The following is a 23,741-nucleotide window of genomic DNA, read 5'->3' on the forward strand; positions in this document are numbered from 1 at the left end:
GGGTGTTGTTATTGCAGTTGTAGAAGCAGAAGTTGTGGTTTCTGTAGGTGTTGTTGTTGTAGCAGGTGTTGTTGTTGGAGCAGACGTTGTTTCTGTAGTTGGTGTAGGAGTAGCTGTTCTTGATATTGAAGCAGTTGTTGTATCTGCTACAGTTATTGTTGACGCAGGTGTTTGTGCAGTTGTTGTCAAAGCAGGAGTTGTATCGGCTGCAGTTGTTGTTGATGCAGGTGTTGTTTCTTCAGGTGTTGTTTGTGCAGCTGTTGTAGAAGCAGGAGTTGTAGTAGGAGCAGATGTTTCTGCAGTTGGTGTAGGAGTTGCTGTTGTTGTTGAAGCAGGTGTTGTTTGTGCAGTCGTTGTAGAAGCAGGAGTTATATTGGCTGCAGTTGTTGTTGATGCTGGTGTTGTTTGTGCAGTTGTTGTAGAAGCAGGAGTTGTAGCAGGTGTTGTTGGAGCAGATGTTGTTTCTGCAGTTGGTGTAGGAGTAGATGTTGACGCAGGAGTTGTATCTGCTACAGTTGTTGAAGTAGGTGTTGTTATTGCAGTTGTAGAAGGATAAGTTGTGGTTTCTATAGGTGTTGTTGTAGCAGGTGTATCTTCTACAGTTGTTGAAGCAGGTGTTGTTTGTGCAGTTGTTGTTGAAGCGGGAGTTGTATCTGCTACAGTTGTAGAAGCAGGAGCTGTTGTTGATGCAGGAGTTGTATCTACTACAGTTGTTGAAGCGGGTGTTGTTATTGCAGTTGTAGAAGCAGAAGTTGTGGTTTCTGTAGTTGTTGTTGTTGTAGCAGGTGTTGTTGGAGCAGACGTTTCTGTAGTTGGTGTAGGAGTAGCTATTGTTGATATTGAAGCAGTTGTTGTATCTGCTACAGTTATTGTTGACGCAGGTGTTTGTGCAGTTGTTGTCGAAGCAGGAGTTGTATCGGCTGCAGTTGTTGTTGATGCAGGTGTTGTTTGTGCAGCTGTTGTAGAAGCATGAGTTGTAGTAGGAGCAGATGTTTCTGCAGTTGGTGTAGGAGTTGCTGTTGTTGTTGAAGCAGGTGTTGTTTGTGCAGTCGTTGTCGAAGCAGGAGTTGTATCAGCTACATTTGTTGTTGATGCAGGTGTTGTTGTTTGTGCAGTTGTTGTCAGAACAGGAGTTGTGGTTTCTACAGTTGTATTTGTAGTTGTAACAGATGTTGTTTCAACAGTAGTAGGCGTAGCTGTTGTTGTTGAAGCCGAAGTTGTATCAGCTACAGTTGATATTGTTGAAGCAGTTGTAGTTGTAGAAGCAGATGTTGTTTCTGCAGTTGGTGTTGGAGTAGATGTTGAAGCAGGATTTGTATCTGCTACATTTGTTGTAGAAGCAGGAGCTGTTGTTGATGCAGGAGTTGGATCTACTACAGTTGTTGAAGCGGGTGTTGTTATTGCGGTTGTAGAAGCAGAAGTTGTGGTTTCTGTAGGTGTTGTTGTAGCAGGTGTTGTTGTTGCAGCAGACGTTGTTTCTGTAGTTGGTGTAGGAGTGGCTGTTGTTGATATTGAAGCAGTTGTTGTATCCGCTACAGTTATTGTTGACGCAGGTGTTTGTGCAGTTGTTGTCGAAGCAGGAGTTGTATCGGCTGCAGTTGTTGTTGATTCAGGTGTTGTTTCTTCAGGTGTTGTTTGTGCAGTTGTTGTCGAAGCAGGAGTTGTATCAGCTACATTTGTTGTTGTTTGTGCAGTTGTTGTCAGAACAGGAGTTGTGGTTTCTGCAGTTGTTGTTGTTGTAACAGATGTTGTTTCCGCAGTTGTAGGTGTAGCTGTGGTTGTTGAGGCCGAGGTTGTATCAGCTACAGATGATGTTGTTGAAGCTGGTGTTGTTGTTACTGCAGTTGTAGAAGCAGAAGTTGTGGTTTCCACAGGTGCTGTTAGAGCACCTGCTCTAACAGGTGCTGTTTGAGCAGTTGTAGTTGTTGGAGCAGATGTTTCCGCAGTTGATGTAGGAGTAGCTGCTGTTGTTGAAGTGGGAGTTGTATCTGCTACAGTTGTTGTAGAAGTAGGAACTGTTGTCGACGCAGGAGTTGTATCTGCTACAGTTGTTGTAGAAACAGGAGTTGTTGTTGACGAAGGAATTGTATCTGCTACAGTTGTTGTTGAAGCTGGTGTTGTTATTGTAGTTGTAGAAGCATAAGTTGTGGTTTCCACAGGTGTTGTTGGAGCAGATGTTTCTGCAGTTGGTGTAGAAGTAGATGTTGTTGAAGCAGGAGTTGTATCTGCTACAGTTGTAGAAGTAGAAGATGTTGTCGACGCAGGAGTTGTATTTGCTACAGTTGTTGTAGAAGCAGGAGTTGGTGTTGACACAGGAGTTGTATCTGCTACAGTTGTTGAAGCTTGTGTAATTATTCCAGTTGTAGAAGCAGAAGTTGTGGTTTCTGTAGGTGTTGTTGTAGCAGGTGTTTGAGTAGTTGTTGTAGAAGCAGGACTTGTATCGGCTGCAGTTGTTGTTGATGCAGTTTTTGTAGAAGCAGGAGTTGTAGCAGGTGTTGTTGGAGCAGATGTTTCTGCAGTTGGTGTAGGAGTAGATGTTGTTGACGCAGGAGTTGTATCTGCTACAGTTGTTGAAGTAGGTGTTGTTATTGCAGTTGTAGAAGGATAAGTTGTGGTTTCTATAGGTGTTGTTGTAGCAGGTGTATCTTCTACAGTTGTTGAAGCAGGTGTTGTTTGTGCAGTTGTTGTTGAAGCGGGAGTTGTATCTGCTACAGTTGTAGAAGCAGGAGCTGTTGTTGATGCAGGAGTTGTATCTACTAAAGTTGCTGAAGCGGGTGTTGTTATTGCAGTTGTAGAAGCAGAAGTTGTGGTTTCTGTAGGTGTTGTTGTTGTAGCAGGTGTTGTTGTTGGAGCAGACGTTGTTTCTGTAGTTGGTGTAGGAGTAGCTGTTGTTGATATTGAAGCAGTTGTTGTATCTGCTACAGTTATTGTTGACGCAGGTGTTTGTGCAGTTGTTGTCGAAGCAGGAGTTGTATCGGCTGCAGTTGTTGTTGATGCAGGTGTTGTTTCTTCAGGTGTTGTTTGTGCAGCTGTTGTAGAAGCAGGAGTTGTAGTAGGAGCAGATGTTTCTGCAGTTGGTGTAGGAGTTGCTGTCGTTGTTGAAGCAGGTGTTGTTTGTGCAGTTGTTGTCGAAGCAAGAGTTGTATCAGCTACATTTGTTGTTGATGCGGGTGTTGTTGTTTGTGCAGTTGTTGTCAGAACAGGAGTTGTGGTTTCTACAGTTGTATTTGTAGTTGTAACAGATGTTGTTTCCACAGTAGTAGGCGTAGCTGTTGTTGTTGAAGCCGAAGTTGTATCAGCTACAGTTGATATTGTTGAAGCAGTTGTAGTTGTAGAAGCAGATGTTGTGGTTTCCGTAGGTGTTGTTGTAGCAGGTGTAGAAGTAGGAGATGTTGAAGCAGGAGTTGTATCTGCTACAGTTGTAGAAGTAGGAGATGTTGTTGACGCAGGAGTTGTATCTGCTACAGTTGTTGTAGAAGCAGGACTTGGTGTTGACGCAGGAGTTGTATCTCCTACAGTTGTTGTTGAAGCTGGTGTTGTTATTCCAGTTGTAGAAGCATACGTTGTGGTTTCTGTAAGTGTTGTAGCAGGTGTTGTATCCGCTACAGTTGTTGTTGAAGCAGGTGTTTGTGCAGTTGTTGTCGAAGCAGGAGTTGAATCGGCTGCAATTGTTGTTGATGCAGCTGTTGTTTGTGCAGTTGTTGTAGAAGCAGGAGTTGTTGTAGGAGGTGTTCTAGGAGCAGATGTTTCTGCAGTTGGTGTAGGAGTAGCTATTGTTTGTAAAGAAGTAGTTGTACCTGCTACAGTTGTTGTAGAAGCAGGAGTTGTATCTGCTACAGTTGTTGTAGAAGCAGGAGTTGTATCTACTACAATTCTTGTTGAAGCTGGTGTTGTTACTGCAGTTGTAGAAGCAGAAGTTGTTGTTTCTGTAGGTGTTGTTGTAGCAGGTGTTGTTGTTGCAGCAGACGTTGTTTCTGTAGTTGGTGTAGGAGTGGCTGTTGTTGATATTGAAGCAGTTGTTGTATCCGCTACAGTTATTGTTGACGCAGGTGTTTGTGCAGTTGTTGTCGAAGCAGGAGTTGTATCGGCTGCAGTTGTTGTTGATTCAGGTGTTGTTTCTTCAGGTGTTGTTTGTGCAGTTGTTGTCGAAGCAGGAGTTGTATCAGCTACATTTGTTGTTGTTTGTGCAGTTGTTGTCAGAACAGAAGTTGTGGTTTCTGCAGTTGTTGTTGTTGTAACAGATGTTGTTTCCGCAGTTGTAGGTGTAGCTGTGGTTGTTGAGGCCGAGGTTGTATCAGCTACAGATGATGTTGTTGAAGCTGGTGTTGTTGTTACTGCAGTTGTAGAAGCAGAAGTTGTGGTTTCCACAGGTGCTGTTAGAGCACCTGCTCTAACAGGTGCTGTTTGAGCAGTTGTAGTTGTTGGAGCAGATGTTTCCGCAGTTGATGTAGGAGTAGCTGCTGTTGTTAAAGTGGGAGTTGTATCTGCTACAGTTGTTGTAGAAGTAGGAACTGTTGTCGACGCAGGAGTTGTATCTGCTACAGTTGTTGTAGAAACAGGAGTTGTTGTTGACGAAGGAATTGTATCTGCTACAGTTGTTGTTGAAGCTGGTGTTGTTATTGTAGTTGTAGAAGCATAAGTTGTGGTTTCCACAGGTGTTGTTGGAGCAGATGTTTCTGCAGTTGGTGTAGAAGTAGATGTTGTTGAAGCAGGAGTTGTATCTGCTACAGTTGTAGAAGTAGAAGATGTTGTCGACGCAGGAGTTGTATTTGCTACAGTTGTTGTAGAAGCAGGAGTTGGTGTTGACACAGGAGTTGTATCTGCTACAGTTGTTGAAGCTTGTGTAATTATTCCAGTTGTAGAAGCAGAAGTTGTGGTTTCTGTAGGTGTTGTTGTAGCAGGTGTTTGAGTAGTTGTTGTAGAAGCAGGACTTGTATCGGCTGCAGTTGTTGATGCAGTTTTTGTAGAAGCAGGAGTTGTAGCAGGTGTTGTTGGAGCAGATGTTTCTGCAGTTGGTGTAGGAGTAGATGTTGTTGACGCAGGAGTTGTATCTGCTACAGTTGTTGAAGTAGGTGTTGTTATTGCAGTTGTAGAAGGATAAGTTGTGGTTTCTATAGGTGTTGTTGTAGCAGGTGTATCTTCTACAGTTGTTGAAGCAGGTGTTGTTTGTGCAGTTGTTGTTGAAGCGGGAGTTGTATCTGCTACAGTTGTAGAAGCAGGAGCTGTTGTTGATGCAGGAGTTGTATCTACTACAGTTGCTGAAGCGGGTGTTGTTATTGCAGTTGTAGAAGCAGAAGTTGTGGTTTCTGTAGGTGTTGTTGTTGTAGCAGGTGTTGTTGTTGGAGCAGACGTTGTTTCTGTAGTTGGTGTAGGAGTAGCTGTTGTTGATATTGAAGCAGTTGTTGTATCTGCTACAGTTATTGTTGACGCAGGTGTTTGTGCAGTTGTTGTCGAAGCAGGAGTTGTATCGGCTGCAGTTGTTGTTGATGCAGGTGTTGTTTGTGCAGCTGTTGTAGAAGCAGGAGTTGTAGTAGGAGCAGATGTTTCTGCAGTTGGTGTAGGAGTTGCTGTCGTTGTCGAAGCAAGAGTTGTATCAGCTACATTTGTTGTTGATGCAGGTGTTGTTGTTTGTGCAGTTGTTGTCAGAACAGGAGTTGTGGTTTCTACAGTTGTATTTGTAGTTGTAACAGATGTTGTTTCCACAGTAGTAGGCGTAGCTGTTGTTGTTGAAGCCGAAGTTGTATCAGCTACAGTTGATATTGTTGAAGCAGTTGTAGTTGTAGAAGCAGATGTTGTGGTTTCCGTAGGTGTTGTTGTAGCAGGTGTAGAAGTAGGAGATGTTGAAGCAGGAGTTGTATCTGCTACAGTTGTAGAAGTAGGAGATGTTGTTGACGCAGGAGTTGTATCTGCTACAGTTGTTGTAGAAGCTGGTGTTGTTATTCCAGTTGTAGAAGCATACGTTGTGGTTTCTGTAAGTGTTGTAGCAGGTGTTGTATCCGCTACAGTTGTTGTTGAAGCAGGTGTTTGTGCAGTTGTTGTCGAAGCAGGAGTTGAATCGGCTGCAATTGTTGATGCAGCTGTTGTTTGTGCAGTTGTTGTAGAAGCAGGAGTTGTTGTAGGAGGTGTTCTAGGAGCAGATGTTTCTGCAGTTGGTGTAGAAGTAGCTATTGTTTGTAAAGAAGTAGTTGTACCTGCTACAGTTGTAGAAGCAGGAGTTGTATCTGCTACAGTTGTTGTAGAAGCAGGAGTTGTATCTACTACAAGTCTTGTTGAAGCTGGTGTTGTTACTGCAGTTGTAGAAACAGAAGTTGTTGTTTCTGTAGGTGTTGTTGGAGCAGATGTTGTTTCTGCAGTTGGTGTAGGAGTAGCTGTTGTTGAAGCAGGTGGTGTTTGTGCAGTTGTTGTTGAAGCAGGAGTTGTATCCACTACAGTTGTTGTTGATGCAGGTGTTGTTGTTTGTGCAGTTGTGGTCAGAACAGGACTTGTTGTGTCTACAGTTATTGCTGTTGTAAATGATGTTTCATCAGTTGTAGGCATAGCTGTTGTTGAAGCAGAAGTTGTATCTGCTACAGTTGATGTGTTTGAAGCTGGTGTTGTTACTGCAGTTGTTGAAGCAGAAGTTGTGGTTTCCACATGTGATGTTAGAGCACCTGCTCTAACAGGTGCTGTTTGAGCAGGTGGTGTTATTGGAGCAGACGTTTCTTCAGTTGGTGTAGGAGTAGCTGTTGTTGTTGAAGCAGGAGTTGTATCTGCTACAGTTGTTGTAGAAGTAGGAGTTGTTGTCGACACAGGAGTTGTATCTGCTACAGTTGTAGAAGCAGGAGTTGTTGACGAAAGAGTTGTATCGGCTACAGTTGTTGTTGAAGCTTGTGTTGTTATTGTAGTTGTAGAAGCAGAGGTTGTGGTTTCTCTAGGTGTTGTTGTAGCAGGTGTTGGAGCAGATGTTTCTGCAGTTGGTGTAGAAGTAGATGTTGTTGAAGCAGGAGTTTTATCTGCTACAGTTGTAGAAGTAGGAGATGTTGTCGACGCAGGAGTTGTATCTGCTACAGTTGTTGCAGAAGCAGGAGTTGGTGTTGATGCAGGAGTTGTATCTTCTACAGTTGTTGTTGAAGCTGGTGTAGTTATTCCAGTTGTAGAAAAAGAAGTTGTGGTTTCTGTAGGTGTTGTAGCAGGTGTTGTATTTGCTAGACTTGTTGTTTGTGCAGTTGTTCTTTGTGCAGTTGTTGTAGAAGCAGGAGTTGTTGTAGCAGGTGTTGTTGGAGCAGATGTTGTTTCTGCAGTTGGTGTTGGAGTAGATGTTGAAGCAGGATTTGTATCTGCTACATTTGTTGTAGAAGCAGGAGCTGTTGTTGATGCAGGAGTTGGATCTACTATAGTTGTTGAAGCGGGTGTTGTTATTGCGGTTGTAGAAGCAGAAGTTGTGGTTTCTGTAGGTGTTGTTGTTGTAGCAGGTGTTGTTGTTGCAGCAGACGTTTCTGTAGTTGGTGTAGGAGTGGCTGTTGTTGATATTGAAGCAGTTGTTGTATCCGCTACAGTTATTGTTGACACAGGTGTTTGTGCAGTTGTTGTCGAAGCAGGAGTTGTATCGGCTGCAGTTGTTGTTGATTCAGGTGTTGTTTCTTCAGGTGTTGTTTGTGCAGTTGTTGTCGAAGCAGGAGTTGTATCAGCTACATTTGTTGTTGTTTGTGCAGTTGTTGTTGTTGTAACAGATGTTGTTTCCGCAGTTGTAGGCATAGCTGTTGTTGTTGAAGCCGAGGTTGTATCAGCTACAGATGATGTTGTTGAAGCTGGTGTTGTTGTTACTGCAGTTGTAGAAGCAGAAGTTGTGGTTTCCACAGGTGCTGATAGAGCACCTGCTCTAACAGGTGCTGTTTGAGCAGTTGTAGTTGTTGGAGCAGATGTTTCTGCAGTTGATGTAGGAGTAGCTGCTGTTGTTGAAGTAGGAGTTGTATCTGCTACAGTTGTTGTAGAAGTAGGAAATGTTGTTGACGCAGGAGTTGTATCTGCTACAGTTGTTGTAGAAACAGGAGTTGTTGTTGACGAAGGAAGTGTATCTGCTACAGTTGTTGTTGAAGCTGGTGTTGCTATTGTAGTTGTAGAAGCAGAAGTTGTGGTTTCCACAGGTGTTGTTCTAGCAGGTGTTGTTGGAGCAGATGTTTCTGCAGTTGGTGTAGAAGTAGATGTTGAAGCAGGAGTTGTATTTGCTACAGTTGTTGTAGAAGCAGGAGTTGGTGTTGACACAGGAGTTGTATCTGCTACAGTTGTTGAAGCCTGTGTAATTATTCCAGGTGTAGAAGCAGAAGTTGTGGTTTCTGTAGGTGTTGTTGTAGCAGGTGTTGTATCCGCTACAGTTGTTGTTGAAGCAGGTGTTTGAGTACTTGTTGTAGAAGCAGAAGTTGTGGTTTCTATTGGTGTTGTTGTAGCAGGTGTTGTATCTGCTACAGTTGTTGAATCAGTTGTTGTCGAAGGAGCAGTTGTAGCGGCTACAGTTGTTGGTGATGCAGGTGTTGTTGTTTGTGCAGTTGTTGTAGGAGTAGCTGTTGCTGTTGAAGCAGGTGTTGTATGTGCTACAGTTCTTGTTTGTGTAGTTGTTGTAGAAGTAGGAGTTGTTGTAGCAGGTCTTGTTGTAGCAGAAGTTCCTGCAGGTGGTGTAGGAGTAGGTGTTGTCGGTGAAGCAGGAGTTGTTGTAGAAATAGGAGTTGTTGTAGAAGCAGGAGTTGTTGTAGCAGGTGTTGTTGGAGCAGATGTTTCTGCAGCTGGTGTAGGAGTAGCTGTTGTTGTTGAAGCAGGAGTTGTATCTACTACAGTTGTAGAAGCAGGAGTTGTTGTTGAAGCAGACATTGTATCGGCTACAGCTGTTGTAGCAGGTGTTGTTGTTTTTGCAGTTGTTGTTTGTGCAGTTGTAGAAGTAGGTGTTGTTGGAGCAGATGTTTCTGCAGCTGTTGTCGGAGTAGCTGTTGTTGTTGAAGCAAGAGTTGTATCTGCTACAGTTGTAAAAGCAGGAGTTGTTGTCGACGCAGGTGTTATGTCTTCTACAATTGTTGTTGAAGCTGGTGTTGTTATTGCAGTTGTAGAAGCAGAAGTTGTGGTGACTACAGTTATTGTAGTTGATGCAGGTGTCTGTGCAGTCGTTGTAGGAGTAACTGTTGTTGTTGAAGCAGGTGTTGTATCTGCTACAGTTGTTGTTTGTGCAGTTGTTGTAGAAGCAGGAGTTGTTGTAGCAGGTGTTGTTAGAGTAGATGTTTTTGCAGTTGGTGTAGGAGTAGCTGTTGTTGTTGAAGCAAGAGTTGTATCTGCTACAGTTGTTGTAGAATCAGGAGGTGTTGTTGGAGCAGATGTTGTTTCTGCAGTTGGTGTAGGAGTAGCTGTTGTTGAAGCAGGAGTTGTATCTGCTACAGTTGTTGTTGAAGCAGGTGTTGTATCTGCTACAGTTGTTTGTGTAGCGGTTACAGTTGTTGTAGTTGATGCAGGTCTTGTTGTTTGTGAAGTTGTTGTAGGTGTAGCTTTTGTTGAAGCAGGTGTTGTATCCGCTACAGTTGTTGTTTGTGCAGTTGTTGTAGAAGCAGGAGTTGTAGCAGGTGTTGTTGGAGTAGATGTTTCTGCAGTTGGTGTAGGAGTAACTGTTGTTGAAGCAGGAGTTGTATCTGCTACAGTTGTTGTAGAAGCAGGAGGTGTCGACGCAGGAGTTTTATCTGCTACAATTGTTGTTGAAGCTGGTGTTATTATTGCAGTTGTAGAAGCAGAAGTTGTGGTTTCTGTAGGTGTTGTTGTAGCAGGTGTTGATCTTGTTTCTGCAGTTGATGTAGGAGTAACTGTTGTTGTTGAAGAAGGTGTTGTATCTGCTACAGTTGTTGTTGAAGCAGGTGTTGTTTCTGCAGTTGTTGTCGAAGCAGGAATTGTATTGGCTACAGTTGTTGTTGATGCAGGTGTTGTTGTTTGTACAGTTGGTGTTTGTGCAGTAGTTGTCAGAACAGGAGATGTGGTTTCTGCATTTGTAGTAACAAATGTTGTTTGTGCAGTTGTTGTCGAAGCAGGAGTTCTTGTAGCAGGTGCTGTTGGAGCAGATGTTTCTGCAGCTGGTGTAGGAATAGCTGTTGTAGAAGCTGGTGTTGTTCTCACTGCAGTTGTAGAAGCAAAAGTTGTGGTTTCCGCAGGTGTTGTTAAAGCAGGTGTTGTTGTTGTAGTAGATGTTATTTCTGCAATTGGTGTAGGAGTAGCTGTTGTTGTTGTAGCAGGAGTTGTATCTGCTACAGTTGTTGTTGAAGCAGGTGTTGTTTGTGCAGTTGTCGAAGGAGGAGTTGTAGTGGCTACAGTTATTGTACTTGATGCAGGTGTTGTTGTTTGTGCAGTTGTTGTAGGAGTAGCTGTTGTTGTTGAAGCAGGTGTTGTATCTGCTACAGTTGTTGTTTGTGTAGCGGTTACAGTTGTTGTAGTTGATGCACGTCTTGATGTTTGTGAAGCTGTTGTAGGTGTAGCTGTTGTTGAAGCAGCAGTTGTAGCAGGTGTTGTTGGAGTAGATGTTTCTGCAGTTGGTGTAGGAATAGCTGTTGTTGTTGAAGCAGGAGTTGTATCTGCTACAGTTGTTGACGACACAGGAGTTGTATCTGCTACAATTGTTGTTGAAGCTGGTGTTGTTATTGCAGTTGTAGAAGCAGAAGTTGTGGTTTCTGTAGGTGGTGTTGTTGGAGCAGATGTTTCTGCAGTTGGTGTAGGAGTAGCTGTTGTTGTTGAAGAAGGTGTTGTATCTGCTACCGTTGTTGTTGAAGCAGGTGTTGTTTCTGCAGTTGTTGTCGAAGCAGGAATTGTATTGGCTACAGTTGTTGATGCAGGTGTTGTTGTTGTTTGTGCAGTTGTGGTCACAACAGGAGTTGTGGTTTCTGCAGTTGTTGCAACAGATGTTATTTCCGCAGTTGTTGTAGGTGTAGCTGTTGTTGTTGAAGCTGGAGTTGTATCTGCTACAGTTGTTGTTGAAGCAGGTGTTGTTTGTGCAGTTGGTGTTTGTGCAGTAGTTGTCAGAACAGGAGATGTGGTTTCTGCATTTGTATTAACAAGTGTTGTTTGTGCAGTTGTTGTCGAAGCAGGAGTTGTAGCAGGTGCTGTTGTAGCAGATGTTTCTGCAGCTGGTGTAGGAATAGCTGTTGTAGAAGCTGGTGTTGTTTGTGCAGTTGTCGAAGGAGGAGTTGTAGTGGCTACAGTTATTGTAGTTGATGCAGGCGTTGTTGTTTGTGCAGTTGTTGTAGGAGTAGCTGTTGTTGTTGAAGCAGGTGTTGTATCTGCTACAGTTGTTGTTTGTGTAGCGGTTACAGTTGTAGTTGATGCAGGTGTTGTTGGAGTAGATGTCTCTGCAGTTGGTGTAGGAGAAGCTGTTGTTGTTGAAGAAGGTGTTGTATCTGCAACCGTTGTTGTTGAAGAAGGTGTTGTTTCTGCAGTTGTTGTCGAAGCAGGAATTGTATTGGCTACGGTTGTTGATGAAGCAGGAGGTGTTGTCGACGCAGGAGTTGTATCTGCTACAATTGTTGTTGAAGCTGGTGTTGTTATTGCAGTTGTAGAAGCAGAAGTTGTGGTTTCTGTAGGTGTTGTTGTTGGAGCAGATGTTGTTTCTGCAGTTGGTGTAGGAGTAGCTGTTGTTGTTGAAGAAGGTGTTGTATCTGCTACCGTTGTTGTTGAAGCAGGTGTTGTTTCTGCAGTTGTTGTCAAAGCAGGAATTGTATTGGCTACAGTTGTTGATGCAGGTGTTGTTGTTGTTTGTGCAGTTGTGGTCACAACAGGAGTTGTGGTTTCTGCAGTTGTTGCAACAGATGTTATTTCCGCAGTTGTTGTAGGTGTAGCTGTTGTTGTTGAAGCAGAAGTTGTATCTGCTACAGTTGTTGTTGAAGCAGGTGTTGTTTGTGCAGTTGTTGAAGTAGGTGTTGTATTTGCTACAGTTGTTGTTTTTGATGCAGGTTTTGTTTGTACAGTAGTTGTCAGAACAGGAGATGTGGTTTCTGCATTTGTATTAACAAATGTTGTTTGTGCAGTTGTTGTCGAAGCAGGAGTTGTTGTAGCAGGTGCTGTTTTAGCAGATGTTTCTGCAGCTGGTGTAGGAATAGCTGTTGTAGAAGCTGGTGTTGTTCTCACTGCAGTTGTAGAAGCAAAAGTTGTGGTTTCCGCAGGTGTTGTTATAGCAGGTGTTGTTGTAGCAGATGTTATTTCTTCAATTGGTGTAGGAGTAGCTGTTGTTGTTGAAGCAGGAGTTGTATCTGCTACAGTTGTTGTTGAAGTAGGTGTTGTTTCTGCAGTTGTTGTCGAAGCAGGAATTGTATTGGCTACAGTTGTTGATGCAGGTGTTGTTGTTGTTTGTGCAGTTGTGGTCACAACAGGAGTTGTGGTTTCTGCAGTTGTTGCAACAGATGTTATTTCCGCAGTTGTTGTAGGTGTAGCTGTTGTTGTTGAAGCTGGAGTTGTATCTGCTACAGTTGTTGTTGAAGCAGGTGTTGTTTGTGCAGTTGGTGTTTGTGCAGTAGTTGTCAGAACAGGAGATGTGGTTTCTGCATTTGTATTAACAAGTGTTGTTTGTGCAGTTGTTGTCGAAGCAGGAGTTGTAGCAGGTGCTGTTGTAGCAGATGTTTCTGCAGCTGGTGTAGGAATAGCTGTTGTAGAAGCTGGTGTTGTTTGTGCAGTTGTCGAAGGAGGAGTTGTAGTGGCTACAGTTATTGTAGTTGATGCAGGCGTTGTTGTTTGTGCAGTTGTTGTAGGAGTAGCTGTTGTTGTTGAAGCAGGTGTTGTATCTGCTACAGTTGTTGTTTGTGTAGCGGTTACAGTTGTAGTTGATGCAGGTGTTGTTGGAGTAGATGTCTCTGCAGTTGGTGTAGGAGAAGCTGTTGTTGTTGAAGAAGGTGTTGTATCTGCAACCGTTGTTGTTGAAGAAGGTGTTGTTTCTGCAGTTGTTGTCGAAGCAGGAATTGTATTGGCTACGGTTGTTGATGAAGCAGGAGGTGTTGTCGACGCAGGAGTTGTATCTGCTACAATTGTTGTTGAAGCTGGTGTTGTTATTGCAGTTGTAGAAGCAGAAGTTGTGGTTTCTGTAGGTGTTGTTGTTGGAGCAGATGTTGTTTCTGCAGTTGGTGTAGGAGTAGCTGTTGTTGTTGAAGAAGGTGTTGTATCTGCTACCGTTGTTGTTGAAGCAGGTGTTGTTTCTGCAGTTGTTGTCAAAGCAGGAATTGTATTGGCTACAGTTGTTGATGCAGGTGTTGTTGTTGTTTGTGCAGTTGTGGTCACAACAGGAGTTGTGGTTTCTGCAGTTGTTGCAACAGATGTTATTTCCGCAGTTGTTGTAGGTGTAGCTGTTGTTGTTGAAGCAGAAGTTGTATCTGCTACAGTTGTTGTTGAAGCAGGTGTTGTTTGTGCAGTTGTTGAAGTAGGTGTTGTATTTGCTACAGTTGTTGTTTTTGATGCAGGTTTTGTTTGTACAGTAGTTGTCAGAACAGGAGATGTGGTTTCTGCATTTGTATTAACAAATGTTGTTTGTGCAGTTGTTGTCGAAGCAGGAGTTGTTGTAGCAGGTGCTGTTTTAGCAGATGTTTCTGCAGCTGGTGTAGGAATAGCTGTTGTAGAAGCTGGTGTTGTTCTCACTGCAGTTGTAGAAGCAAAAGTTGTGGTTTCCGCAGGTGTTGTTATAGCAGGTGTTGTTGTAGCAGATGTTATTTCTTCAATTGGTGTAGGAGTAGCTGTTGTTGTTGAAGCAGGAGTTGTATCTGCTACAGTTGTTGTTGAAGTAGGTGTTGTTTGTGCAGTTGTCGAAGGAGGAGTTGTAGTGGCTACAGTTATTGTACTTGATGCAGGCGTTGTTTGTGCAGTTGTTGTAGGAGTAGCTGTTGTTGTTGAAGCAGGTGTTGTATCTGCTACAGTTGTTTGTGTAGCGGTTACAGTTGTTGTAGTTGATGCAGGTCTTGTTGTTTGTGAAGTTGTTTTAGGTGTAGCTGTTGTTGAAGCAGGTGTTGTATCCACTACAGTTGTTGTTTGTGCAGTTGTTGTAGAAGCAGGAGTTGTAGCAGGTGTTGTTGGAGTAGATGTCTCTGCAGTTGGTGTAGGAGAAGCTGTTGTTGTTGAAGCAGTAGTTGTATCTGGTACAGTTGTTGTAAAAGCAGGTGTTGTTGACGCAGGAGTTGTATCTGCTACAGTTGTTGTTGAAGCTGGTGTTGTTATTGCAGTTGTAGAAGCAGAAGTTGTGGTTTCTGTAGGTGTTGTTGTTGGAGCAGATGTTGTTTCTGCAGTTGGTGTAGGAGTAGCTGTTGTTGTTGAAGAAGGTGTTGTATCTGCTACCGTTGTTGTTGAAGCAGGTGTTGTTTCTGCAGATGTTGTCGAAGCAGGAGTTGTATTGGCTACAGTTGTTGATGCAGGTGTTGTTGTTTGTGCAGTTGTGGTCACAACAGGAGTTGTGGTTTCTGCAGTTGTTGCAACAGATGTTATTTCCGCAGTTGTTGTAGGTGTAGCTGTTGTTGTTGAAGCAGGAGTTGTATCTGCTACAGTTGTTGTTGAAGCAGGTGTTGTTTGTGCAGTTGTCGAAGGAGGAGTTGTAGTGGCTACAGTCATTGTAGTTGATGCAGGCGTTGTTGTTTGTGCAGTTGTTGTAGGAGTAGCTGTTGTTGCAGTAGCTGTTGTTGCAGAAGCTGGTGTTGTTCTCACTGCAGTTGTAGAAGCAAAAGTTGTGGTTTCCGCAGGTGTTGTTAGAGCAGGTGTTGTTGTTGTAGCAGATGTTATTTCTGCAATTGGTGAAGGAGTAGCTGTTGTTGCTGAAGCAGGAGTTGTCATTACAGTTGCAGAAGCAGAAGTTGGTGTAGGAGTAGCTGTTGTTGTTGTTGTTGAAGCTGGTGTTGTCATTACAGTTGCAGAAGCAGAAGTTGTGGTTTCTGTAGGTTTTGTTGTAGCAGGTGTTGTTGGAGCAGATGTTTCTGCAGTTCGTGTAGGAGTAGCTGTTGTTGTTGAAGCAGGTGTTGTATCTGCTACAGTTGTTGTTGATGCAGGTGTTGTTTGTGCAGTTGTTGTCAAAGCAGGAGTTGTTGAAGCAGGTGTTGTTGTAGCAGATGTTTCTTCAGTTGGTGTAGGAGTAGATGTTGAAGCAGGAGTTGTTTCTGCTACAGTTGTTTTTGAAGCTAATGTTGTTTGTGCATTTGTTGTTGCGGTAGGAGCCGTCGTTGTGGCTGCAGGTATCATTTCTACGGTTGTCATCTGTATTGGGGTTGTTGTTGCCTCAGTAGTTGGTGTTTCTGCAGTTGCAGTGGTCATTGCAGTTGTTTCCGGATCATGTGTTGTTGTTGTCAAACCAGCAGTTGTTGCCGTTTGTGTAGTTGTTGTCGGAGCAGGAGTTGTAGTTGCTTCATTAATAGTCACACCAGATGTTTCTGTTGTCAGGGCAGATGTAGTTTGTGCAGTTCCCACATCCACAGCAACTACTGACAAGAATGACTTAATTTGAAATCATTTTCGATTCATGCATGTGGTACATTAATCTGTAGTCAACTACAAACATAAAACTTCCACTTCACAGTACTTTGCCAGGTGAGTCACTGGTGCTACTTTACTAAGGGTTTTACTGCAGCCAAACTCAGCAAAAAGTGCTAAAATAGTAAAAAGTAAAACTAAAACACAGTCTGCTACTTGTCTTTTCTAATTCCTAATGGTGTGTGTGTGTGTGTGTGTGTGTGTGTGTGTGTGTGTGTGTGACAATGGAATGTTGTTTGTCTTGTTCCTTAAGGCTTTATCTTTCATTTGTTAAAGGCAATCACTTTAACATCAGTCAGCTTACCTGTCAGAATCAGGGAAATTGATATAATCCATTTGGCATTCATCCTGTCAATGAACCTATAAAATGAAACAAGACATAGATTAACTCACAGCTCCAGCATGTCAAAAAATTAGAAATATAGTAGTCACAGTGAACAGACTAATATTAATAAAAACTGAGAAAACATGGATGTCCTGGGGAGTAAAAACAGTGAAATTTCATCAGTCCCCTTTAATATATTATGGTTGTAGAAAATCAAACCAAAACTATTTGAATGTCTTATTTCAAATGAGAAACAATATATTTTTTTTTAATAAAAAAAAACCTTTTTTAAAAAATAAAAATCCTTGTTATCTTTTTTCCTTTCTTTCCAGAAGTGTTACTGAGCACATATAAGACTTAGATCTAACAACTATCTTCCAAAGTTTCCTTTTGGAAGATTACCTGTAATTTTACAAATCTGATTCACTGGGCAGAGGTAGTTATCTTTAATTTGAAGGAACAACCTTATTTTCCTCAACAAATGCAACACAAAGGCAGTAAGAAATTGTCAGTTGGTCAAAATTTCAAAGTGAACAACTTCATGACAAACTTCACTTTCTGTTCATATCAACAGGTTGCTTCTGGTGGAATATTAACATGTACACCCACTCTCTGTACAAGTAGAGTATTTGAACAAAGAGTGAGGACACAGTTCTTTATCCACCCTAAATACTGAAGCTGTTACACTGTTTGCTATCGTTAACCAGGCTGAAATGTTCTTGACCAAAGAATTGAACTACTTTAAGGGCAGGGGTGCTACAAGCTGACCCTGACCTCTGACACCAAAGGACAAAATGAGATCCCCACAAGAACCACTACCTCATCACATTTTCATTTTTCAAAAATAACTGTACTTTTTGTCATCAAGTGCTTTTCTGCCCTAGTGGTGAAAAGAAAGGTTACCAATTTTCCATGATAACAGAAATGGCAAAACATTGAAATAAAACTTAAAACTGATGGTAAAAAAAGAACGAAAAAGCATTGAAGCAGGAAAAAAAATCAATAGCTTAATTCCACATTCACTTATTACAAAGACAAAAAGAGATCTTTAGAAGAATGGCAACCATATCACCCCCCCCCCCCCCCAAAATTGTTGTATTTTTGAATACAAATATAACAATATAAATTTAAATAGAGCTTTCAATAGGAATAAACCCTCAGGTCAGCTTAAGCAAAACCAGTGAAGCAGGATTTCACTACATATTACAACAAAGGTCAATTATTTAAATGACTTTCATTTAAAGTCACTTTAAATATGAGATAATATGTAATAATGACACAATTTTTAATGAAATAAAGATGCATGTACATGATGCAAAATTAGACAATGGTCATTAATCAAATTTATTGATGTAATAAATAACTAAACACACAAACACAAACACAACTCACAAAAGTTTAAACAGTTTAAAACTTACCCAAACTTAAAAGATACAAGATGAAAAGTTATTAATTCCCCCTTTTTTCAGTCCAGTTCTCATCTGTAACACTGAAAACCTTTCACCTTCTGTGACAGTCCCGTTCTATTACGACCTTTATATATTGGAATGGAAAAAAAAATGCTAATGACGTGACTCACTGGTGATAAATTTCAAAATGTTTTTTGACACCTTAGTGAAGAAAAAAAAAAGATTGTGATGTACATTTTCTCAGCTTTTAATCTGTCAGATTCTTGGCACATCACTGTGGTATACTCCCTTCTCTTGTCCTGTGAAACAAAAACAATATGCTGGCGCACTACACTTAGATGAATGAAGTTCCACCGGTCATGCTGAATACCTAAATAGAGTTCTTGTGAAATGAAACAGTACAAGAAGAAATGCAAGAAAAGTAACATCATTATGGACTTATATTATGGACCATATGATATTTGAAGTTATCTGAATAAATATGTAAATATGATGATATGATAAACTAAACAAATAAATTTAAAGTATACATGCATGACATCAATATGACCCAACATGAAATCATTATATTTAATACATGATGAATATCTGCCTTTGTTTTGCTTCCAACCTGAATGTCAGTTATAAATACTGACTTTTTAACATTAACAACTGCAGCATATTGTTGATATAATGACATTCAAAACTAAAATGTGCTTTTACAGCTGCATTTGGAGTACTTGTTTCACAAGGAAGCTGAGTGATGATTTTTCTACATCACGGCTTTTATATCAATTCATATGTATTTTGTACATCAGTGCAAATTCATTTAAACAACACCTTTCTATTCACGGACAGTGGAGCAGGTTAAAGTTAAACATTGACTTTAGATTCAATTTTAAAATATTGTTTATGAAGAGTTCACTCTGAACTTCTTCCAACCATTTAAATAACATGTTTCTTTCTTTTTTGCTTCTGTTATTTCAAGGTGAGCTGTCATTATCCATCAGCATAATATGTAGAGACAATACATCTAGCTATGCTAAGTGTTCAATGGCTTCATCATGTGTTATTTTTTCATTGCACTTCCTCAGGATTACTTGTCAGTCACAGAGCCTTGATGTGGGTTCACTAAAGGTTACTGAAAGTCACTGCATAACAGGTTTTTACAATTAAGTCGTAAGACAATAATTATCTGACTCATACATATAATCTTAGTTATATCACAAATTTGAAGCATGAACCTACAGTGCACGTTAGATTCAGCCCAATCCAGCAATTATATCACTCCACCAAAATCCATTCCATTACCATTAGGGATCAGGAAGCTTTGTCACCCCAAAGACTCAGTTTCATCTACTCAACCAGGAATGTGAACACACCACTTGTATATGGATAAGTTAATACAGTCTCTCTTCAATATCGTTACCGTACATGAGAACAGCCAAGGTAATGTTATTTCAAATTTTAGAGAGAAACTGTCATTTATTATTTCTTATTATGTCTCTTGTTGGATATCCTCACTTATTTTGAAGAGTGGCAGTCAAAGTTGGCAAGTGAGAAATAGCAAGCGTTTTTTTTTTTTTTTTTAATTTATTTAGTTTTTTTTTTTTTAAATTTATTTATTTTTTTTATTTTAATTTAGTTTTTTTTTTTTTATTTTGTCAGAACAAGGTCATAAAGTTCCACGAATCATTGGGTGGGTTTGGCTGTGTTGTGCATCGTAGGAACATGACAGTTCAGTATGTTATTATTTTTTGGATGGGTGTGGCTGCTATTCAGAAACAATAGTCAAGGTTGAAAGGACTAAAGTTGTCCATCAATATTATTCAAGAGTCTTTGTTCTCTCACTGAAAGTTTTCTATAAAAAGATAAGATATAATTGAAAACAATAACAAAAATATGTTTTTCCAGGATTTATAAGTATCTGCATCACTAATTTAATGCTGATGCTGGTGGTTATGCTAGCATATCTTTCACACTGTCTGATGGTATTTGAATAAATAATAATCTCCTGGGAAAAGTAAACGAGGCTTTCTGAGCCCTGTCTGACTGAACAAACCTGATTTGCTAATACAACAAAGGAGACTGGTTGAACGCAAGACACTCTTGTGAAATTCACTTGGAGAAAGTCAAATGACAGGGTTCAACTTTCTGTAGACATCACTGCTGCTTTCACTGTTGACCCTGATCTTAAACATACCCTGATCCACTTTACACACCCAAACTGCAAAACAGCGCATGAAAGATTGTTTAAATTCTTCAAATATTTTTTCTTAAAATTTCAAATATTTGTGACAGAAAACTACAAGTAAAAGTACTAGAAATCTCAGAGTACAGCTATGCATGATTACTCATTACACTTTTGTTTTGACATATGTATCATGGACAGCATGATTTATAATAAAATTATATGTTCTAATTTTACATGCATTTAGAGACTATGGAAAGGAACTTTTAAATTGAAAGATTTGAATTGGATTTTGGAAGTTATGACATTTTCTCTTAATTTGTGTGAAGTGCTCAGAGCTTCTTCTTTTAATGCATTCACTACAAACTTGAAACTTTATGATACTGTGATAGTTATGCCAAAGTAGGTGCGACTCATACTAATGAATGGTATTTGTTTTGCTGCCATCTGACATTCTGCCAAAAATCACAGTTTTCTTTATATTTACTGTCAGGACTCGGGTTCTTGTAGGAATTGTGCGATGTCCAGCTGACGTCCTTGTTCAGTCGGAGATAGTAGAACAAAGTCATCAACACAAACCAGAGACTTCATCTTTCTGTCTAGGAGGGAAAGGCCAGGAGCAGCACACTGATCCAACTGAACGACAAGTTCCTTTACATGCACGTTAAACAATGTTGGGCATTGAGCCACGAAAAGCTCAGTTTGTTTGTCACCAATTTTAACAGCATATCTATTTTCCAAATACATTAATTTGATCAGATCATATATTCAGCCACCTATAGCTCACTGTAGATGTTTGTAATAGAGTCCTTCATGCCAAATGGAGTTTAAAACTTTTTTGAAATCAATAAGACACGCAAATATCTTAATTTTCCTTGTTAAAGTGTGATCAAAGTGTGAAGGGGAAATGCATTGTCAGCAGTGTGGTATTTTGGAATGAAGTCAATTTGACGGCATTGAAAAGCTTCAACACCGCACCCCACATCTCTGGGGTGCTGCATTTGAGCATTTAATTTTTAATGCTGTGTGGACTGCAGGCTTTCCTTCGCTGAAGAGTTTCACAATCTGCCTGTTCCAAAATTAAGATAGAGCTGCAGGTGGACTTTGGAGAATGTGCTTTCAAGATTGTACTTTCCTGTTTGGCCGGTTTTACTTGTTGGGTGAATAGGACTAAACAAGACAGCAATTGTAACTGGCACAGTTAAATATTGCTATAGCACAGTGCTCAGTGAAGATAATTTTACATTGATATTGTGATTTTCTGACATCCCAGGATTAAATATATAGCCTTGCTATATTGACAGACATACCTCATCCACCGTCATCAATCTGTCTGATCAGTGCAAAGTTCAGTTTGATTGTAATTTAATCTGAAGTCCTTTCTCATACCAGACATGGTATGACATGTCATGTTCAAATGGCAATTCAAAGGGAAGTCTGCGATTATAGCCATGACAACAGCACCAAGAAGGATGCACTGACAAGACTCATCTTGTGTCTTGCTTCACTTGAAGCTGTAAATGAGGAAAAAAGAGATCAAAACATCAGGCTAAATGTTCAGCCTTTGAAGTTTTTTTTAAATCAAGTAGATCTCAATATTTCTTACATATGCCATTCACAGTGATGGAGCTGCCTTCGATATCAAAGCCAGTGACGTTTGAAGCTGCCCTGATAAAAAACACTCATAAATCTGAGTGTTATTAGGAACAGATGTGCTTTAGAATCTAAAGTTGATGTGTGAAAACAATGTGAACCCACACATTGTAATCCTGCAGAACTCAGACCGGGTGTTGTGAATCAAGTAGTGTTGTTTGAAGAGTGTTCTGTAGTGTGACTAATTATACCTGTAATCAGGTCAGGCCATAAATGCCTCTCCCAGCATGAGGGACAATCAAGGATGTCTTCTGATCACACCTACTGTAAAACTTATGACAGTCACATAGGGTTCACTTCCAGATCAGCAGTTACAGATGTCATTTCACCCTAATGGACATCTGTTCTAAATGATCACAAGGTATAATCCTTATTGTCTTAAAAGCCCTCCAGGGAGAGTTTTACAACCTGAAAGAATGCAGCTTATTTCTAAATTAACAATCCTAAACTTAGTATCACTAAACACAGACACACTGAAAAAAAAAATTTCCACAGATGTTATTGATAATTGATCCATTTCTGCAGAAGGAGGGAAAAAATACTGTGTGAAACTTCAGATTTAGGCTGATTTTCTTCAACTGTGACAAAATGTTAACAAATTACCTGAATGCCACCACGTTCAAGAACTTGAAGAATGATGGGAATTTCTTTTAGTACAAAGCTTCAAGCTATAGAAACAGAAAACACTTTGTATACTTTTCAGCTGGACCATGACAGTGGGGCTTGCTCCATACTATGTACCATATATGTTTTCACAATGTAATATCATTGATGATATGGAAGGATTATTTACTCATCACTTATTGTTTTTTTTATTATATATTTTTTTAATAATAGCATTTTAATTATTTAAGTGGTGGCTCTGTCTTTCTGATAATAATACAATACATAATACAATAAGCTGCACCCACAGGCTTTACTTTAAGTGTGAGACTTACTTGTCCCTTTGAAATCGAAACTCATTTTCTAAAAGCACCTCATGATGTGTCCAGGATGTCACCCATAAATGCGTTTAGAAGTGAAAGTCACCCGCCGTGTAGCCAGTGATACAGTTGTAGGTGCAGCAGGTGGAAGCGCGGCAGGTACAGGTGTGGCTGTTGGAATTACTGTGTCACTTATGCTATCTAATGACAATTTACATAACAAGGACTCTTGTTGCACACTGATAGTGACACACTGCTCCTCACAAGTCCCAGTTTAACCCCTAGTCATGATCCACACAAACAGTTTTGACTTCACTTAAAATTACACCCCTGGAGCAGACAGTGCTGTATGTCTCATGTTATAGAGAAAAACACCTTTAAGGTGTGATGGCTCCCCCCTGTGGATGGGTGTGCTTTGGTACACCAGAGATACTGCCAGAGGGTATTAAAAAAATATCTCTGCAGAGCATCAGAGCAGTTAAATGATTTGGAAATTATTCAAACAACAAGTGCCTTCGCAACAGGTTTAGTTATAAACGGCAGCATCTCTGTGTCAGTTATACGACTGTCTTTATATAGCCTATTTTACGATATATTTTACGATCCCAAGCCATCTTCTCATTTTATCGTTGTCAGTGAGGTACATGCTAAGTTGCCAGGTTTGCGCGCTTGCTTTTGCTGGAAGTGGGTTATTTTGATGAAGAGTGAGGGACCAAAACCCGCCGATCCTGGCAACCCTCAAGCCGTAGCTGCTACGCACCGTGGAGCAGCCGACGGTGGCAAAATTAAAGGAAAAGTTTATCGTCTAAACGGTTCAAGCGTATTAGCTAATTTGGCTACATTGGCAAAACATGATGTTTTCACATAAACGAATTGAACATTATTACTGTAGAAGAAAACGGATACCACCCATGCAGAAAACAAAATACTATTTTCTTTTTTTGTTTGCAGGAGCTACTGACGTCAACACGGGCAGGTGGAGCTGTGCTACCTGAGGACAGCTAATGTCACGGTGAAATGACTGGTTGTAAATTTATAAATCAGTTGAAAAATAACTGTGAATGGAAGCTTTTGAGGTCGTTTAAAGATAGTGTCACGTTCGTGACCTGCAAAGTTTCACCCTCACCCGCCTGAGACACTGGGTGTGCCTTTCCTTTAGTCCATCACACTGAAGACACAAGGAAGAGACACAAGAAAAAGAAGAATCAAGGAAACAAGTTAGTGAAATGAACACAAGGAAACAAGATGCTGTTAAAATACTGTTAGATTTTATTTTGTTTTTTTGTTTTTTTGCTTTCTCTCCAGATTAGTTTTTGACAAGCAATTACGTTTGCATTTGAATCATTCAACACACAGTTTGCAGGTGAAGTAAAAATGTGTATATTGATACATTTGTTAGTATATTCATTATTTAAACTTGTGTAAATATAAGGTATATTATCAACTTTACGCTCTGATTTTCACATGTGGCTGAATGAACATGGCACAGAAATGACAGAATGAAAATGAATGATAAAACTTCATTTATGGTTCCTTTTATTCATCAGACCTAGGGTTAACAGATTTGATTTAAACAGCAGATTAAATGACTGTATGTCGTATCAACTTGTTCTTCCTGGTGACAATTCCACAGCATATTATCATAATTATCATTTGACAAGGCCTTCCTCCATACCAGGATGAACCTTCTTCCTGAACAAACCTGAATAACCAACCCTGTTGAGAATATCTGTTTGTTAAGGTATTTTTTGAAAATAACAGCACAGGTTTCATTGTCTGAA

The 23,741-nt window shown here is 40.5% G+C and overlaps 2 protein-coding genes across 2 annotated transcripts; both read right to left on the reverse strand.

Moving 5' to 3' along the window:
- Positions 1 to 1,121: 1,121 nt before the first annotated feature.
- On the reverse strand, positions 1,122 to 7,602 carry LOC121177492 (mucin-2-like; the record flags this gene model as incomplete). Its single annotated transcript, XM_041031819.1, has 6 exons — positions 1,122 to 1,142; positions 1,231 to 2,384; positions 3,798 to 4,940; positions 5,039 to 5,054; positions 5,539 to 5,565; positions 6,721 to 7,602. Coding segments are annotated over 6 exons (3,243 nt in total), but the record flags the coding sequence as incomplete, so codon positions are not given.
- Positions 7,603 to 9,023: 1,421 nt separating this feature from the next.
- On the reverse strand, positions 9,024 to 17,301 carry LOC121177493 (mucin-2-like). Its single transcript, XM_041031820.1, has 10 exons — positions 17,224 to 17,301; positions 15,785 to 15,840; positions 14,977 to 15,428; positions 14,342 to 14,787; positions 12,832 to 14,209; positions 12,555 to 12,606; positions 11,338 to 12,371; positions 11,050 to 11,112; positions 9,301 to 10,515; positions 9,024 to 9,032 (listed from the first exon to the last, which is right to left on the reverse strand). Exons 2-10 carry the CDS (start codon positions 15,825 to 15,827, stop codon positions 9,024 to 9,026), a joined length of 4,692 nt encoding a protein of 1,563 aa, XP_040887754.1. The 5' UTR covers positions 15,828 to 15,840; positions 17,224 to 17,301.
- Between the last annotated feature and the right edge of the window lie 6,440 nt (positions 17,302 to 23,741).

This window comes from Toxotes jaculatrix, chromosome 23, assembly GCF_017976425.1.
Source record: "Toxotes jaculatrix isolate fToxJac2 chromosome 23, fToxJac2.pri, whole genome shotgun sequence".
In the NCBI taxonomy this organism is placed as follows: domain Eukaryota; kingdom Metazoa; phylum Chordata; class Actinopteri; family Toxotidae; genus Toxotes; species Toxotes jaculatrix.